At 36.9% G+C, this 20,489-nt stretch overlaps 2 protein-coding genes across 2 annotated transcripts; one reads left to right on the forward strand and one right to left on the reverse strand.

Annotated features, from left to right (window-relative positions):
- Positions 1–10,468: 10,468 nt before the first annotated feature.
- LOC113312272 lies at positions 10,469–11,587 on the reverse strand. Its single transcript, XM_026561032.1, has 2 exons — positions 11,389–11,587; positions 10,469–10,868 (listed from the first exon to the last, which is right to left on the reverse strand). Exons 1-2 carry the CDS (start codon positions 11,585–11,587, stop codon positions 10,492–10,494), a joined length of 576 nt encoding a protein of 191 aa, XP_026416817.1. The 3' UTR covers positions 10,469–10,491.
- A 6,750-nt stretch (positions 11,588–18,337) lies between these two features.
- On the forward strand, positions 18,338–19,768 carry LOC113312273. Its single transcript, XM_026561034.1, has 2 exons — positions 18,338–19,164; positions 19,396–19,768. Exons 1-2 carry the CDS (start codon positions 18,338–18,340, stop codon positions 19,766–19,768), a joined length of 1,200 nt encoding a protein of 399 aa, XP_026416819.1.
- The last annotated feature ends 721 nt before the right edge of the window (positions 19,769–20,489 follow it).

A 20,489-nucleotide genomic window follows, 5' to 3' on the forward strand; every position in this document is an offset into this window, starting at 1 on the left:
ACACGAACTTGACCATTGTCTTCTAGGAGCATCATTATTGTTCATCCAGATAGTCATTTTGCCTTCAAAAATTTGATGCTGTGTGAGTATAACTTTCTGTATCCAGGTTTCAGAACTGTAGTTCTATTGTCTATTTGACCGCTTCTACAGTTCTACTGCAACCTTCTCTCTGCCCCCTCAGGAATATGAGTTAGAGCTGGCATCCTAATCCTCGTGCAAGAACAATTAGTATACCTTCCTTATCTGTTTTTATATCATAATCTGCCTAGTAATTAAGCTTGGTGTAGATACTAAATACCGCACGTCTATTATGTGTGCGAAGTAATGGTTCGATGAACAAGCGAAGGTTATCGCGTACAGTATATTTAAGATGACGCATCAGATGACGTCAGAAGAATCACGAGTAAAGTGTGATGATTGTGCGATATTGTAGAGTACGTGTGACAAGAGTCAAAGTAAGCGTGCGTTAATGACGCACGCCAGATCCGAAAATAAGGGCTTTATTAGCTGTCACCCACTATGTAAAATCTCTATATAAGGGACCGAGCGACCATGTAAAGAGAGAGATCTTTGAGAGAGCTTAGACTTGGAAATTAGGAGAGAGAAAGATTGTTTGTTCTCCAAGTTCAAGTTTCTCATAACTTTTGTAACCATATTGAAGATTTTATGAATGAATACATGAATTTTAAGATGATCACTTGAATTGTTATTGAGATTTCATTAAGGGTGTGGTTGTAGGATTTCCTGCAACTACATTTTGGCGCTAGAAACAACTTGGAGTGATATACCGTGGTGGTGAAAGTTTAGAAGTTTAGACCTAAAAGTTCAGAAGAATAGCCTCAGAAATTTCATCCTCATTGTTCAAATTTTTAGTTCTTTACAGAGAAGTTCATCTTTTAATTGAAAACAAGAAAACAAAAATGGTAAAGACAAAATTCTGCAGAAGGACAGGCGGTAACGGTTAGAAGGAGCAAGAGAATCGCTGGAAGAAGAAGGAGTGAAATTGCAGAGTCATCCATGATGGGTGAAAGAAATAATCAAGAAAATCAAGTTCGTCATCCGCTTCAACGAGAGCTTGAACCTCAAGAAAATCAAGTTCGTCATCCGATTCAACGAGCGCCTGTACAAGATAACGCTATTGACTACGATAGAGTGAGTGTTCATACTTCGCAAACAGATTCAACAGAAGAGGATGAACAAAGGACTGGAGAGAGAGGACTCATAGAAGGAACTGATGAAGATATGACAATCGAAGAACTTCGACAGAGGTTGGTTGCGGAAAGAAGGCGAGAGGACGAAGAGCGTGCGAATTTGATGCGGCAGAATAACGAGTTAAGAGAACAAAATATAAGATTACAGGAGCAGAGATCGAGAAGTACGACTCGCTCAAGGTCAAGATCAAGCAGGAGTACATCACGACGTAGTCAATCTAATCGAAGAGATCTCAGACAAGAATGACCTTTGATAATATTGCAGAAAATATTCGAGAAGATGATGATCTACAATATCGACGCGATGCATGTCGCATAGAGCAACCACCAATAGATGATAGGCATGTGCTACATGGTGAAGGACATCACATGCACGAAGGAAATAGAGGTAACATGCATGAACAACAAGGCGAGCGATATCAAGGTGAACAAAATGATCCAGAACAGGAAAGAATGATATTACAAGGTAGACAAATATTAAGAGATCAACACGAACGCGAAACCGAGGTTGAAAGGTATATGGCTGTACAGAATCACGCACAGGATAAGCGAGAAAGGCGCAGGAGAAGAAGACAAGAAATTGAAGAACAAGAATTGCTGAATGATGTGCGCGAAAATAACCATGACAATCGATTGAGAAGATGCGAGTTTAACCGCACACTTCCAAATCAGATTGTGGAAGATGAGGAAGAACAGAGAAGGGCTAGGTTGCAAGAAATAGAGATGCTAAGGGATCGACACGATCAAGTAGAAGAGGATGAAAGAGAAAGACGGAGACGCCGAAGAGATGCTGAAGAAGAAAGATAGATGCAGGAGGCTATACGTCAAAATAGGCATGACAACAGAGTAATGCAAGCAAGACTGAAAAGGCCAATGCAACAAGACCAGGTGGTGAATGAAGAAATCTTAAGAGAGTTAGCGGAAATGAGAGAAATGATGACAACAAGAAGAGAGGGAGGTAGGCGACATCTGGATGAGGCAATTGAAGAAGCAGGAAAAACACCATTTGCAAGGAAAATACAGCTGGCGGGAATACCGCCTAAATGCAATTTACCAGCATTCACCAACATCTTTGATGGAACAACCTGTGCGATACAACACATAAAAGCTTATGTGTGAACTTTATTGCAATGGGAAGATCATGATGCAGTTCTTTACAAGTATTTTCCGTCAAGCTTGTCAGGAGAAGCTTTGAAGTGGTTTGAAGCTTTGAAGTGGATTGTCAGGTCTACCTACTGGAACAATCAGATCATTCAATTATTTAGAGTCAATATTCCTAAGAGTATACATCAACAATAATGTATTACGACCAGGCATAGAGCAAGTATTTGGTTTGCGAATAAGAACAAATGAAGATCTGTGAAGTTTAACCACAAGATGGAGAACTATGTGCAGCGAAATGGCTGGACGAGTGGATGAAAGAAATCTCATATTAGCGTTCATCAATGCACTTTTCGCAACAGATCTTCTACACACGCAAATTTTCAGAATTAAAGAAACCATATCAATGACAGAGTTACGCAAGTATCAGGAAGAATACATCGCTCTTGAACGAAAGCAGAAAGAAATGGAATCTTATCCTGTGACAAATACAAACACAAAAGCTGGGAATGTTAGTTTACTTCCTTAAATAACGAACACAATCGCAAGCACATCTCAAGGAAGATACAAAAAGGCGATAAATGAAGATCAACAACAAATGGTAGCAATGGGTGGTCGAGATCAAGAAGAGTGGGAAAGAGAAAACAATTCAATAATCGTGGAGTAATAAAATTCAAAGACTTGATAACTAGCCAGAAGGATATGGGGGCCAAAAGAAGTATTTTAATCAAGGTCAAAGAGGCAATAAAGTAGTTTGAGAGCCTATAAAGATGACGTATCTAAATGCTACAGTAGAAAAAAATATGGGAAGCTATAATTTTGATGGAAGAAATACCGGCACCACCAAATGCGGGAAATGAGCCACCACCAGGGAGGAGAAGTAGAGAATTTTGTGCTTATCATCGCTTTCATGGTCATACAACAAATAATTGTAGGGACATAAAGAAAATCATACCGCGAATGATAGATCAAGGAAAGTTAGATCACTTTCTGGTACATCAACAATAGAATATACCACCACCTCCTCCAGAAGGTCGCACATAAGGAACGGAGACAGGAAGAAATACATATTTGATAGAGATGGGTGCGAAGGCGAAGAATCTATACTGTAATTCGATAATACATTCGTTCAAGAACATAAAAGACTTTCATGATAATATCTTGAGCACAGTTTACGCGAGGGATAATGATGGAAGAGAGATATTGAATCTTGCGAAAGTATCTCCCTTAAAAGATTGACAGAAGCAACTTATTTCCTTCAACGCAGAAGAAGTACCTGGAGGTGGAGAGCCACACGAAATTCCTTTAGTGATAAAGTTGGAAATCAACCCAAAAGCAAAAACTGATGAAGATGAAGAGGAAGACGTGGATACATGGGCTATTAACAGAATACTAATAGATCCTGGTAGTTCGGTGGACATCTTATTTTACCATACATACAAAACTATGGGTGGTCGAGATGAAGAGCTTATTCCCTCTACTTATAAGATATACGGTTTTAACGACACAACTAATAAACCGAAGGGAGAGATAACAATGCGGATTCGTTTAAAAACTATATCATCTGAAATAGTATTATGTGTTGTTGATGTAGAATCACCTTACAATGCTTTGATTGGAAGACCGTGGTTGCATGGTATTCTAGGGGTGGCTTCAACTTTCCACCAATGTATCAAGTTTCCTCTTCTTCAAGGCATAGGAGTAATAAGAGGAGATCCAAATGAAGGAAAATCATGCCATGAGATTGACATTGACAAATGTGAAGAGCGCTCCAGAAAGCGAAGAAACTGGAAACAACATATTAAAGAATGTCAGCGAGGTGAAAGGTTGATGGTAGATGTTGTAAACAAAGAGAATGAGATAACACATAATTCTGCACAAGCGATAAAAACTGTACAAAAACGAAGACGTGAATTCCAAGAAGGAGATCTAGTGTTGAGACAAAAACTTGGATATCAAAGAACTGGTAAAGGAAATATGGAAAACATGTGGGAAGGCCCATATAAGATCAAAAGAATTGTTAACAATGGGATGTATGAGCTGATAGATGAGAAGGGGAATCCATCTGATGAATTATGGAATCGAGTGTACCTGAAGAAATATGGTCCATGCAAAAATACGAATCAGTATATCCAATAACATATGCGAACTTAAAGAAGCAAACTAGTTATCTCAAGTTACCAGTCAAGCGAATACGAAAAGAAAGATGATGTCAAAATTGTATTAATCAAGAATATGAATGCAATCAAAAAATATCTTTTTCATTATAATGATATTATATGAGAAAAAGGTAAAAATAAGACTCCGATTAAGGCATCATAAATAAAAACCTTCACAGAAGGCATCAGAAATAAAGACTCCAATTAAGGAGCCTAGCTATCTGATTGTGGCGTGCACCCTAGTTCGCATATAGCAAGAGGCAAAATAAGACCTAACGCGCGTCATAATTCGAAAGCTAGTTAGCATGGCTCAAGTGAAAGCTACACCGACCCTGGAGCTTGAGTCATGGAGATTTGGGGTGAAATAAAAACCCATCCAAGAGAGGCCCCTATATCGAAAGATTAAGGTGACAAGGTCTCTCCTAAGGAGTGCAGAAACTCGATCAAGGCGCCGAGGTACACAGTTGAGTCAAGGGTGCCTGGGGCGTCTGGAGCGTACCTGGACGCTCTTGATAAGTCTTGACTATGATGCACTCCGTCCGAAGAAACCCCACTTAGGGTGCGGTCTTGTAACCATAAGCCATATCGGCGGAGGGATAAGAGGCCGCGAAAACAACTGATTGTTGCATTACTGGATGAGAGGATACCATCCTAACCCGACAGGGGTACGTCTCCTTAAAGGGGTAATCAAGGGGAATATAAGGACGACACCCTCCATTAGGGAGCTGAATTGTGTCAAAAGACGCAAATATTATGAGACTTTTTACTCACGGGAGTATTAAGATTTTTCATATTTGCGCAAAAATAAACCCTGAAGAGGAAATAATACAAGAAGATGATAAGGCCAGATCAATGGGCCACTGCGCGAAAGCGTAAAGGCGTCCTGCGTTTTCTTCGCGCAGAAACAATATCATATACTAGGAAAAATAAGACCTTTAACTAGGAAGGCTAAATAAGACCTCATGAGAAAAATAATATAGAAGATAATAATTATTGTTTTGCAGGATGAATATAACTTGTGAATATAGTCGCATGGTTATAAGACAAAGAGAATTTCTCACAAGAGAATTTCGCATGGTTATAAGACAAAGAGAATTTCTCACAAGAGAATTTCGCATGGTAACACAAAGAACATAGCTGAAGCAAAAAGCAAAGGTAAATTTGTAAGAGAACGAAAAGGTACAGTGATGAAGAAATGATATTAGTGTGCGTAAGATATATAACCTGATATATAATAACAAGACGTACTATGACAAAAGAAGAATATGTACAGTTATAATAATCTTACATATTAGCTTCATTCAATCATCTGCCGTCGAATACCAGATGCAAGTATGGGAATGCAAACATTTAGAAGGGTGTTATTCTCCCCCACATGATAGATTTACGCATAAGTTATTTGTCATTATAAATGGGCGTCACCATGCACATTTAAAAAGATGTTATCCCAAGTTGATCTCATTTGCTGGAAAATAAAGTTTTTTATACAGGTATATAACAATGAGAATATACAATAAAGGAGTACCAAATATTCAAAAAGATTACATTAAAGAAGCAGTTCTCAGAAGATAGTACTCGATGAACGAAGAATTGGTAAAAGCTTTGCAAGTGCGACAAAATAGAAAAGATCTTCAAGAGCAAAGAAGCTACTTCTTGCCTGCGTTATCTTCGTCAATCTCATCAGTCTCAGAACCATCATATTCAGATTCATTATCTTCTTCATATTCTTCATCTTCTTTTTTCACTATCAGAGATATCAGAAGTATCTTCATTAGGAGGGATGTCAGTAAACTTATACTTTGAAAGAGGAATGCCATTTTCAGTACAGATCTTCTTAATTGCTGCATCACGAACGCGAATAACATCCTTGCTATTATTTGAAATGGTGGTAGCAAATTGTTTCTTTAACCTGCGATATTTAGAATCACGTGCGACAAGCTTCGCCTCCAGACCTTTATCAGCGGCAATCTTTGATTCCATTTCCTGAATTTGAATGCGAAGTTCTTTCTCAATCACTGCAAAGGAAAGTAAGAAGGTTAATATCACTTACAAAAAATTGATCAAGAAATAACAAATGGAAAGGCATAATGAACAACCTTCTTTATTGGAAATAATATCTTTAATCAAAGGAATGATTTGACTCAAGGCTAACATTCAAAGTTAAGTCATTCCTAGCATTATCTAAGACTCTAGCAGCGTAGTCAAATTCGACATCGCTTTCTATGAGAAGTCTAGAGCGAATCATGTTTCCTCGTTCAACAAGCGCGTCCCTCTTGCTTAAAGCTCGATCTCGTTCCATTTGAACTTGAAGAATAGTCTCTTGGAATTTCTTTAAAGATTTCGCACCGTTGAGAGCAACTTGATCTTTCTCGGCGATAAGAGTGTTAATCCTGTCTTGCAAATTTTTATTTCTCTATTTAATTTCTAAAAAGAGACGTCTAAAATCATTACTATTAGACAAGGCACTCTTATGGTGAACATTAAGATATTGGTACTTCGCCTTAAGCTCCTCCAAGGAAAGGGTATCCAACTTGATATCAGCAAAGCTATTCAGAGAAGTATTAAGACACTCTAGAAGAATATCACCATCAAAAGGATGAGGGAGAGAGAGAAATAAAGAAGTTGTCTCATCAGTAAGGCTGTAAATCTCTGCAGGAATAGATAATTATAATAGGAAAAAAAGGCATAAATAAACAGATTGACAAAAGAGGTAAAAGATTACGCACCAACTAATTGATCATTCCTTTTTTGAAGATCGGATATCTTGTTTGTACAAGAAGAGACATCAGATTCAAGTTGATGGTTTCTCTTGCAAAGATCAGCAATATCATTCTCATGAATGGAAGCTTGGGACTTAAGTTCATTATTTTTAGCTACAAGCCTGCGAAGTCTCCTTTCATAGTCTGAAGAGACAACGTATGATGAGCGAGCCACCTGCGAGGTTATTAAATAAATGTGAGAAAATTTTCGCATGGTGCAACTTTAAGGAAAGTGCGAAGGTATAAGAAATTACCATAGAAGCAAGCGAATATTGAAAACTGGGGCTCAAAGCTGAGGAAGCTCCGCGAAGAGAATCATCATCCAAAGTAGGAGCATCTATTATCTTCGCAAGAGTCTTACATGTATGAGCCAACGAATCATCTCCAACTGCTGTCATGGAGTCAGAGAAAATACTAGATATTTGCTCCATTGCAGATTTAATAGAGGGATCTTCACCAAGAATACTATCATCATCATTGTCGGACTGAGAACTTGAAGAAGAAGAGGAAGGTGTTTTCCGCTTCTTAGAAGGATTCTTGGAAGAAGGTTTAGAAGAAGTCTTGTTACTGCGAATTGCACCTTTTCCTTTCACACTTACAGTTCCACCAGAGCCACGAACCTCTCTAACAATCTCCCCCTACGCGAATAATTAAAGATAAGAAACAGAGGCAATAATATTGTTAAAATGAAACAAAAGGTATTTCTTACTTCATTATAGTGCGAAGGTGTCGCTCGAGACGATTTTTTGGCCTTTTTTGCTTGATCAGCCATATGAAATGAGGAAAATAAGTAAGAGTTGTAGAAGATAAAAGAAAAAAGAGGGAAATAAGGATAAATAAAGATAGCATACCACTTTCTCTTCTTCGGGCCATCTGAATACCCAAGGATCATAAGCAGGAAGTCCCTCAGGAAGGGGAAGAGTTAAGCCATGTTCATCCCTACCAGTTATGTATGGGCCTACCAAGATGATTGGATAATCTAACCATCGCGTGTCGTTCGACCAACAAGCGGTATTATTTGTAGTATCATGCCAATCGACATCTCGCATGATTCTTTTCTCTTCAGCAATACCATCTTTCTTGACAAGCGAACACCCCATTTAGAGGCGCTACTTTTCATGATGGTAACTTCGTAGTTCTTGAAAATAATTTCTAGGGTATAATTAACATGATTAATTTCCTCATCTCGATGATCAGGATTCGCTTCTCTACTGGGTACTGAGATTCTAAAACTTCTGCGCGACGAGTATATTCAAGAGTTATTATAATACTATCACCGCTAAGTTGAGATATGCCACGCGAAAAATTCGCATGTGAAAGGATCTCATAAAACAACGGAATTTTGGGATCATAAAGGGGAATAGGAAGACCAGCAAGAAGTTGTCCCACTGTAATGATGATCTTTTGGTCACTCCATTCCTCAAGAGAAAAACATTCAGGTCCAAGTTTAGATGAAGGTTTTGATCCATCAGGGGAAGATAACGGAAAACCCCGTGCACCAAACTCGTTCTTCAATCTATCAAATGCCTGTTTGTTCTTCCAACCAACTTCAGGCATGTTTTAGTATGTAATGAGGAGTAAGGAAAAGATAATCAGAAATGATCAAGAAAATCAAGATCAAGATGGTTGAGATTTGAGAAATAACAGAGGAAATGCGAAAAAATAAGATAAAAAGTAAGAACGACGAAATCAGAGGAGTAGCAGCAGAACGAAATATTTGCAGAAAATAAAGGAAAGACCGAGAGTAAAAAGAAGTATGAAGAAGAAGGAGAGTACATAAGATATTTACTCTCGATTCCCGAGATATTCACCCATTAATGCGATGATTGAGAATGAACAGATAAGAAAAAGCGGTTATAAAGGACGTGTTAGTTCAAGAGTAGCTGAAAAGACACGCGTAAGTTCTCACGCTTAAATTAGGGAAATATGTCAGTAGAAAAGAATATGAAAAGATGAATGAGTGCGGCATTTTAAATTGGAGTTTTTCATATCGCTCCCTTTCCAAAGAAACGACATGAGAAGAGGCAAAATGTAGATACTAAATACCGCACGTCTATTATATGTGCGAAGTAATGGTTCGACGAACAAGCGAAGGTTATCGCGTACAATATATTTAAGATGACGCATCAGATGACGTCAAAAGAATCACGAGTAAATTGTGATGATTATGCGATATTGTAGAGTACGTGCGAGAAGAGTCAAAGTAAGCTTGCGTTAATGACGCACGCCAGATCCAAAAATAAGGGCTTTATTAGCTGTCACCGACTATGTAAAATCCCTATATAAGGGACCGAGCGACCATGTAAAGAGAGAGATTTTTGAGAGAGCTTAGACTTGGAAATTAGGAGAGAGAAAGATTGTTTGTTCTCCAAGTTAAAGTTTCTCATAACTTTTGTAACCATATTGAAAATTTTATGAATGAATAGATGAATTTTAAGATGATCACTTGAATTGTTATTGAGATTTCATTGAGGGTGTGGTTGTAGGATTTCCTGCAACTACACTTGGGATGACCCGTTACTGGTGGATATGTCCATTGTCCAGTATGCAACAGTGTTGTTTAGGTAAGTATTTTGAGAAGTGCTATAATCTGCATTTCGATTAAGCTTTAGCTAGCCATTTACCGGTGGACTCTATCTAGTGCAGGACAATGACATTTAGATGATTACTCTGAATCATGATACCTTTTGGGGTTAACAGAGCATAAGATTTTTTATTGGATCACATCTGGCTCTCCAGATGTAATACGGAACAGGTCTTTAACAATTTACTAAAAGGAAGAACCCCATTTGGTTTGGTAGTGAACCGTGATGTGACCCAAAATGGCGTATTTATCAGAACCTACCTGAAGGTCCTGAATTTCCGACTGGACTCGAAATCGGTTCTAGTAGAATTGAAAGTGAGCCCGTCACGGCCGGTTGTTTGGGACTTTTGGGTTGGTTCTGACAAAGCCTCTGAAGTTGGAGTGTAGAGTTTTGTATTGTTAATTTTTGAGGGATTGTTATAATCACCCTACTGTCCATGGATCCTACACAAATCCCCTTATTTATTATGTATATACCCCTCACCCTTTTTTTTTTGAAGGAAAGACGGGTTTAAGAAAGCCCGAAAGCCCGACACTTTATTAGACTACCTCATTAAATTGAGGTTTGAAGAAATACAAGATGGTGGAAAATTTGCATTTCACCTATTATTTAAATTATCTTGCATTGTAAATTGGCATAACTCTTGTGCCAGATGATTAACAATTTTAGGGACATGTTAAAACTTTGCATCATCAAATGAAGAAGCTTCATGTTTAATCTCCGGAATGACGGAACATATATTCCAAGGAATATCACGAGAATCCCCTAAAATTGCAGTTGTTACATTCTTTGCATCACCTTCAAAGATGACATTATCAACGGATAATATTTTCGCCAAAGTAATCCCTAATCTGCAAACTATAGCTTCATCCATAATGGAGGAAGTAGCGTCAAAAGTGATTGTTTCACGGCCTAAGAATACTCCTCTGTGATCTTGAGCTACCGCCCCTGTTGTTCCTTTATTGCGAATCAAAGCAGCATCGGTATTAATCTTCACATAATTATCATCTGGTGGAATCCATTGCTGTTGCTGCGGATTTATACCTTCCCTGTCTATTTCATCAAGATAATTAACCATGCAAAGACCAACATCATGAGAAACTTTTTTAAGGATTAAAATAACAGAGAAGTTCACCCCTTGAAAAACCATGTCGTTCCTCATTTTCCATATGTTCCAAAGAATGCAAGCTCTACGAGTAAAACTAAACCTCGTATCATGCTCCATCCAATCCATTAGAATATCATTCACATTCTCAAGTGTTCCACCAATGTTAAAAGATAGAGAGGCACTATCAAATACCATTTTTGACATAGGACAGTCAAAAAGAAGATGGAAAATTGACTCTAAGCAACCCTTACAGAACGTACATGAAATATCACCATTATGGACAAATCTGTTAATATTCATCTTCACAACAATGTCATTATTTATAATCCCTCCAAATTAAAATGTGTATTTTTTGTATTATGTTATTGAAGGACCAAAATCGTTTCCATGGAAACTGACTGTAAGAAGATGAAACAGGAATGTCATTTGTAAGCAGACGATAACACGATTTTGCAGAGAAAATACCTGACGGAGTGCAAGACCAGGTTAGAATATCCTCTTCATCGAGATTGATAAATATCGAAGTTATATGTTCCACAATATCAGGAGAAAAGTTCTGTTGTAGGATTTCTAAATCCCACGAACCTGTGTTAGGGTTTATGAGATCGCAAACTCTCTGAATATCAGTGGATGTCGCCGAATTTCCAGATATAAGATTATCCATATAGTTCGGTAGCCACTGGTCTTCCCCTCACCTTTTATTTAGTTTGTAAAAACCGCAATAATCCGGAGAAGTCATAAATTACGTGTTTCCTATTCGTGGTTACATTTGTTCGGCGAATATTTACGGGACGAATTAGTTCGCGAATATTCACAAATAATTCGGCAAAAATTCGAAAAAGTTGCTAACTAGACCTGAGGAGACTTTTTGATAGAACCAAATGAACTGACGCTATACCACTGAGTCAGCTCAATGAACTGACGCTATACCACTGAGTCATTTAGGGTTTGCTATTAAAGTTACACATATTTTTTTTGAAGCATAGATATATAGGGAGATAGAAAGAGAGGAGTGTTGTTTGATTTACATAGAGTTTAAATCATCGGCTCTGATTTTTGAAGAAAAATCATGCAGATCTGAAGGAGAGGGGCAACAAACAAACCCTCAATAAAAACTCCCACATCTCTCCTCATTAGTTACACATATGGTATATATATTCACATTTCAACATAAAATGTAACTTATGTTTAACATTAACCGTGTATATTGAACATAAATTGTGTTTTTTTAATTATTTAATATATGCCGAATTTCAGATGCCGCATTTGTATCCTTAAAACGCATTAAACGCGAACTAACGAGTTTTCGAATTTCTTCTGCATTTCGCAGATTTTGATCGCATAGTTGACCGAATTCACATTTTGTTTAGCGGATTAATGCGCACATTTTTATCGGTCCGATTTTTGTCGTACGCCGAATTGCTAACCAGGTCCTCAGGTAATTGATATTGGTATTTTTTTCAATATAATTTTCTTGAAAAATAAAAAAAACCAATATAATTTTTAAATAACTAAATATTCAAGATGCAAATGCGTAGAAATATGTCGACCATTTTTCGGACAATTTGTGCTGGGTCAAATACACATTTTGGGTCACAACGCATATCTTGTTTTACAATGAATATTTTGAGTTGGGAGATAAATTTTGATTCGTGATGTATGTTTTAGTCCGGTGATAAATTTCAAGTTCCAAATACTTTCGAAGTACCACACATATAGGCAGAAGGATCAATTTTTTTAGAGTAAGAAAATTATTCTGAATTCGTAAGTATTTATGTTTTTTTTTTTATGTTTCACCCTTTATCATATTCATAACACAATTATCCATGTATCATAAATAAGGGTATAAGTAGAAAAAATCATCTTGGAAATAGAATTCTGCATATCTAATGAACAAGCGAAATACAAACTTATGCCTTTATAACGGGGACGAAGGGACTAAATTTGAAGTCACGTAATAGATTTAAATTTTTTTGTTTCTTGTTTCGATACCCTGTTCACGAACCGTAGTGAAATGAATTTTTATGTTGGTGTAAAAGGCTTACGATTGGCGAATCCAGTTCACTAACTGTGTCCATTTGAGTCCATAAACCGAGTATGGTTGACGAATCCAGTCCGCGAACATTGTACATCTGAGTTCTAGAGCTAGTATGGTTGGAGAACCGGTTCACGAACCGTAGCACCCTGACTCGTGAACTAGCCTTACGGTTCACGAATCGTTTTACCAACGGTCCAAGTAAAATTTAGCAGATGCTCAAAGACTTACTTTTTTTAAATATGTTTAGCATTGCTTTGAACCTCTTAAACCCCGCTAAGACATCATTGATCACTAAAACACTTATGTGTGTCCATCATGATTAAACTCTTAGGTGTTTAAATGAGCATCAATTTTCTTATAGTTCGAAAGGCATATTTTCCAAAACAGAACGGTTATTATATGCAGTTTCATAACCGGACCACAGTGTATAATCTTTTATTGTATTTTCAAGAAAATTCTTCCATACTTACTTGAAACCCTAATTAGAGTTTCATCTAAATAGAGAAAGTGTTTGCTTGATTCCAAAGTTATTTTAGCTTGATTTCTAAGAAACTCCCAGTCTTGAAAAACTATAAATAAAGATGCTCTTTCGACTGGGAAATTCAATTCCTGAAACTTTGTGTCCTAGTTGATAGCTAGAGTCGTCCTCTATTGACCTAGGTTTCCTCTGAGAAATGTAATTAGGTCTACGACTAAAAGACTTCGCTTTTGGGGTTCGTGAAGCCAGGTCCAGCTATCTTTTACCGTTATAGTTCGTCTATCCTAATCTTGTTTTTCTGTTATCGAGGTTCTCGTAATATCTTCAAGGAAAGATAGATAGAAATCACAAAGTTCTCTTCGTCTTAGACTTTGTGATTCCTCAAGATAGATATCTGAAAACTATTCTTAATTGGTAAGTTAAAGATTGTTTTTGCGAGATGGTAAAGAATACAGGATTCTCATCAAAGTGAGTGTACGTGTTCCGCATTTGTGAGGTTTTCTAGATTTGTCTACGACAAATGAATTTCCAAGCCTCGACCTTTGATCTAAATGGAAATCAAATACGCTTATTTGTTGGAGGCAGATTGGTACCAAAAGTCTTCACTGAGGTTGAAGAAACTCTTAGGCTGTAAAGGACGTCAGCTAAGGAAATCAATTGCGTAGAGTGTTGCGAAGTTCAAGAGACGTAAGGAGCGCGACTTTAACTGAATCGCTTGGAGGGTGGATTCGGTCTCAACCACAATTCAGTCCGAAGTCTGATAGTAGGCTAGTGTTTGTAGCGGCTTAATACAGCTTGGTGTACAAATATGGATGAGGTCCCGGGTTTTTTCTACTATTGCGATTTCTTCGTTAAGAAAACTTATAGTGTTTAGTGCTTTTCCCTTTCAACATTATATTTTTTATCATTATAATAATATTTACACAAGTAGTATGTTTTCAGTCTAAATAGACACGTCCTTATAATTATAATCGATTACAAGATTTGTTTCTTGTATAATTCGTATCTTGAAAGATAGATAACAAGTTTATTACTTAGAAGAATTCCGATTTGATTACTTGGATACGAGTAGATTGATCTTGGACATCGATTATTTGGATATGAGTAGTAGATTATTTGTTTCTTGGATATGTTGAAAGATAGATAACAAATAAGGTTGATGAAGCTGCTAGGTTTTGATTATGACATCAAGTATAAGAAGGGTATCGATAATATAGTAGCATATGTGTTATCTAGTAGACTAAATGCAGGTGCAAGTTGCAACTATTTGGCACTCTCAAAACCCTATTGGACGTAAGATATATGCTCCATGATCTCACAAGTTCTAATCTCTTCTAAAACTGTGGAGGATTTCATATTTCGAGATAAAGTGATAAGGTGTAAGAGCAGATTATATGTAGGAAAATAACAATAATGTTAGATCAACTGTTTTTGCTTCAGTTAATTCTTCTGCAGTATGGGGTCACTCAGGGATGCACGCTACATATATCAGGGGCAAGACTTACTTTTTTTGTCCATGAATAAAGAAAGAAGTTCTCGTATTTGTATCTACTTGTGACATTTTCCAGAGAAAGAAAGGATATCACAATTTTCCAAGTGGACTGCTACACTCTTTACACATCCCTGATCAAGCTTGGAAACATATTACGATGGACTGTATTAAAAGGCTACCTGTCAGTGAGAGGATAAATGCGATCTTACTGGTGGTGTATAGGTTATCTAAGTATAATCATTTTGTCGGGTTGCGTCATCCTTACACGAAAACAATTGTAGTAATTTTTTTCTTCTGAATCAAGTGTTTAAACTGCATGGACTTCCTTCATCAATTATTTCATAGATAGATAAAATCTTCACCACCAACTTTTGGCAAGATCTCTTTAAATCTTTGATACCAATTTGAGTTTGAGTACAGCCTACCATCGTCAATCTGATGGGAAAAAAATGGTGAATGCTTGTTTGGAAAATTACATAAATGTGTACCAGGGCATCAACTCAGAAAGTGGTATTAATGGACTTAATTAGATTCCATTAAACATTAATTAGTCTCACATTAGCTTTTATTAAATGTTACATTAGACTTAATTACTAAATCATAAAAACAAGGTAATAGAGCATCCTCCTTCATGGAGCGACTGGTGGAGCATCTAAAAGGCAGAATGAGTCGAACCTGTGATGACCTCTAAGGTTATTAGAACAACCTACAAATTGAAAAGGTATCCCGTTAATTTCCTGCCACATCGTTGAAGCTCTTTGGATCAATTCATCTTCAGTTTCACCGTTAATCCTATTTCGGTTAACTTGCATTACCATACCAAGAAATTGGTTGACAACATGACTAATTGATTGAAAACAAGCATACATTCCAGTAACATCACGGTTTCTCAGGTTTTTTGTTTCTGCAACGAACATTGCAAAAACTTGTTGCTAGAAAGTTATTTGCATAAAATTCGTACTGTGGATATTATTTCTTGTTTGAAAAACATAAGCTGTGCAAATTGCTGAATCTTCTTCCAGAGAAAACTTAGGACCACGAACTCTGATAGCCATTTTTTTATATTGAATGATGAGGATTGAAGTGAAATTATGAAGAATTTGTAGGTGTAGAAGGTGTGATTTTGGAGTTGAAATCAATTCAATTTATAGGGAGTGGATTCATAGCCGTTGGATGGACTAGTCGTTGTCGGCTCAGTCTGAATTGGTCGTCTCTTCTAGAAGCGATGCTCGACTCAATATAAGCTAGTCAGTGCTATTAGAACCGATTATCTCAGATTGAGTCGATCGACTATGTCCGAGACGCTATGAACAAACCTCTGACTTAGAGGTCCATCCGTTGTAATGGTTTGCCGGCCCCATTGTAGGTGTATAATGGGTAAATCTACTGGTTTGGGTCTCATTGGAGTTGCTCTTAGTAGTATTAGTCGTTAGTAATAATTGAACAATTAGCTTATAGTAGAAATTGATGTTTAGTCCCAAAGTTACTGGGCTTTGGACGTTCTAGTCCATCCATCAGAAGCCTAGTACAGTCTAGTCCAAAAAAAACCCGCCCAAAACAGATTAGTCCAAACCTGGACGAGTTACTCCAAATTCACGGACGAGTCCGATTTTGCGAGTTTCCCTATACCATAATTACTCTTGAACGATTTATGGTATATAAAGCCTGATTTCGAAATCGAATTTTCTAGATCTGAAACTTGAATTCAAAACAGGATGCAGCTCTGAGATGATTTGGGAGGCGATTTTACAGTTTCAGTAAGGATTTAATAGTTTCTTCATCATATTTCAACTCAGGTTACGTTCGATCCAGTTCTAGAGTCGAAAATTCTTAATCAGATTTGAAGAAACCACAGAGTGAGAGATAGATCGTTCCATGTTTGAATTCAGAGGTGATTTATCAGATTTGTAGAGCTTAGATTGGATTTGATTGCTAATGGAGCCGAATTCAACCTCAGGTTAGTTTTATTTTGGTTGTAATTCAATCTAATTTTCAGGTATTGTTTCTGATGTTTAGTTTTTTTGAGTTTATGAGTTAATGATATCAATTCGTATGATCTTTAGTTGATATTTTGTTATATAGTAGCTTTTGATTCTCGCGATGATGATGATTTACTGTTAATACTAGATAAATTCGATTTTTGTTACTTGATGTTGATTTTTTAGTTTTATGATGCATGATATGAAATCGAACTGATACTATATCCTAGTCTTCTATTTTTGTTCCAGTAAGATTCTGGAGCTTAGTTGATGGAGTATTTTTATCTAGGTTTACTGTTACTTGATGTTTTTGGCATTTTTTAAATCTGTACTTTCATGTACACCGTTTACTTTTTAGGTTGTATGAAATTGAAGCTTCAGATGTTTATAATCATTTCTTTTGTAATATGTAGGGGTACCAAATAAGCCTGACAAGTTTATTAATGTTGTTTTGAATCATGGTGAGCATTCTGCCGTTTTTCGTGTTAATACTAAAATAACCGTATAAGAACTGAAGCATTTAGCATGCAAGCACTGGAGGTCTTTGTCTCCTGGGAGTATATGTTTCAGCTATATGGACAATGCTCAAGTAGTTTTTGTGACAGGTGATATACAACTGCAAATCTTAATTGGTTTCATGATTCTTATTGATAATGAAGATGTCTATTTGCATGTGTATATGATTCCGAATCATACTTCTCGTTCTAAGTATAGTTGTAGCAGAAGTTCTGGTTCTAAGTATGGTTGCAGCAGTAGTTCTGGTTCTTGTTCTAAGTCTGCTTGTGAAATTGAAAGTCCTAAGATGGTAAGGGTGTTAGATCATGATGTATACAAGGGGAAGCCTCTTATTATCGATGAATGAAATTATGTATTTGACGAGATTGGTATAGAATTCATGGGTGGTGTTAAAGTTGTTAGTATTGTTGTCAATAAGTACAAGATGGCTACTGGTCACAAGATTTCTATTCTTAAAAATGACAAAACTCGTTTTACTGCAAAGTGCGAAGAAGATTGTTGTGCTTGGAGGATTAATTTTGGGCCTGTGAATGGTGATACTTCTCGGTTCTTGCTGAAAGATTCTAACACTCACATGTTAGTCGTTTTCATACTAGTCCACATTACTTATCTTTAGGTGTAAATTGTGCATCTTATATATGTAGATTTGTTTTAGGTGTACATTGTAGTGCACTGTACTTGTTGTACTCTTAAATTACATGTTCTTGCTTGGTTTGTGTGTATGTTCATAGTGTTGGTTTTGAGATCTTAATAGGTGTAAACTGTGGTGCACATTACTTATTCCAGTTTTTTTTTTTTATACTTGTGGTGTTGGTTTGAGGTTGAAGAGTCCTGCGGTGACAACCAAGTTAGTCAAGCATTTGATCGCTGACAATTTACAGGGTGATCCTAGCTTAAAACCCAAATAGATCATGTCACTTTTCAAGAAAACTTATGGGTCCAATATTAAGTATCACCATGCCCGTAAAGGGAAAGAAGCTGTATTTGAAGAACAATATGGGGATGACGAGAAGTCGTATAGAGATTTTACTTGGTATGTCAAAGCAATTGAAGAAAGTAATCCCGATAGCTATGTGAAGTTTGAAGTTGAGGATGGAACCAGTAGATTTCATAGGATATTCGTTTGTTACGGTGCTTGCAAGCATAGCTATAGGTATCTCAGGCCCATGATTTACTTGGACGCTACTTTCCTTACTGGTAGATACATGGGTACTTTTATGGCTGCTACATGTATCAACGGAAACAATGAGTTTTACCCATTTGCTTTTGCTATTGTTTCTTTTGAAAACAAAGATAATTGGTTTTGGTTTCTGGAGAATCTTCAACATGTTGTCGATGGTCGTCCGATTGTTTTCCTTAGTGATCGTCATGAAGGACTTATGCAGGGCATTCCAAAATATTTTCCTAATTCACATCACAGCTATTGCTTTTACCACATCAAATGCAATCTCCCCATTGGATTAGGTGATGCGAATTCGAAGCCCGTTCTTGATTTATTTTACAAAGCTGCGTACTCTTACACACCAGCAAACTTTGAAGAAGCTTTGAGGGGAATGCATGCAATTGGAGTTGGACATGTTGCTAACTATATCAGGACTATTCCAAAGGAGAAATGGGCAAATGAGTTTTTCCCTGTATGCAGATATGGTGCTCACTCTTCAACTCTTGCCGAGTCCTTTAACAACTGGGTTCTTCCTTTCAAAAAGTTGCCTGCTTTTGTTCTTCTCGATGCGATACGGTGAGTTTTATGTTTAGTTTTTTATTTATGCAAGTATGTCTACATTGTTGCATACATGGATTTGCTTGTTCTGTAGATACTTGTACACGTGTTCATCTGTGATTCTGCAACTGTGTGTACATTATTGTACACATGGATTTCCTTAATGTGTACAACAATGTACACATGTTTTATCCGTATTCCTTATGGATCATGTTTTTGATTTTATGTTTTGTGTTTTTATTATGTTAGTTTGAAGGTTATGGAGAAAATGTCTGAGAGAAGGATACTAGGTCTGGAAACATTAAACACTAAGCTCACTCCTGAATATGAGGTTTTACTAAAGGAAAACATCGACATTGGTCGTACTTGGACTGTTGTTCAGTCCATGGAAAGATTGTATGAAGTCGGGTCTCCCCGGACTCATTCTGTAGATCTATTGCAGAAAACTTGTACATGTCACAGGTGGCGAGTGAATGGTTTTCCTTGTGCGCATGCTTGTGCTGCCATTCAAGCTAATAGAGAAGACATTTATTCATTTGTTGAGCCATACTTCACCACCGAATGGTACAACGGGACATACCAGGAGATCATCTTTCCAATCCCCAATTATGACAAGCCGTAGTCTTATGATCCTAGTGATAGGGTTATTGTTCCTATTCCTGTTCCTCCACCGGGTAGACGAAGAACACAGCGCTTCAAGAATGCATATGAGAAGCAAAATAGGAAAATGATGTGCACAAAGTGCTTCACTCTTGGTCACCATAACAGAGCTACCTGCCCCCATGCTTTGAGGATTTTTTTCTATGTTTCATTTGTTCAAAGATTTTGTCTTTTCAATTTGCTTTTGGCGTGGATAATTAGTGCCAGGACATGTGTACCATTATGTACACCTTCCTGCAAACTTCTGTTTTTCTTACCTGTCTTTTTACAGGTGTACGACTATGTACACCTTGGTGTACAATGGATGCTTCTAGTCTATTTTTCTCAGTAATATTATATGTTTTCAGATCTGTATATAATTAGTAATTACTTTTGTTATGTTCAATTCTCATGTTTTCAGTTCTACATGCTATACAAATTTTAGTAATATATTTTTATGTTTTCAATTTTTATACTTTTGATCAAGTATAAAAATTTGTCAGTACATGTGTACTATTATGTACACCTTCTAAACATTTTCTGTTCTATCAGTAACTGTGCACAATCAAGTACACCTTAATATTTCAAAGCCTGGTGAATGAGATAAGTCATAAACTTGTAACATTAATATTGAAACTAATAAAAATATTAATGTAAGGTCTTTTAGTAGTGATAAGTCAAACAAATTGATAAAAACTGAAATT

Source organism: Papaver somniferum, chromosome 9 (genome assembly GCF_003573695.1).
Source record: "Papaver somniferum cultivar HN1 chromosome 9, ASM357369v1, whole genome shotgun sequence".
Taxonomy (NCBI): Eukaryota; Viridiplantae; Streptophyta; class Magnoliopsida; order Ranunculales; family Papaveraceae; genus Papaver; species Papaver somniferum.

What these genes read in the sequence shown, in the direction of transcription:
- LOC113312272 (XM_026561032.1), bottom strand. Translation starts at nt 11,587, where the DNA reads ATGGATAATCTTATATCTGGAAATTCGGCGACATCCACTGATATTCAG. An exon ending in CTGGTCTTGCACTCCGTCAG is followed by an intron (nt 10,869 to 11,388) that starts GTATTTTCTCTG and finishes TTGATGAAATAG; the next exon opens with ACAGGGAAGGTATAAATCCG.
- LOC113312273 (XM_026561034.1), top strand. Translation starts at nt 18,338, where the DNA reads ATGTCACTTTTCAAGAAAACTTATGGGTCCAATATTAAGTATCACCAT. An exon ending in GTTCTTCTCGATGCGATACG is followed by an intron (nt 19,165 to 19,395) that starts GTGAGTTTTATG and finishes TTATTATGTTAG; the next exon opens with TTTGAAGGTTATGGAGAAAA.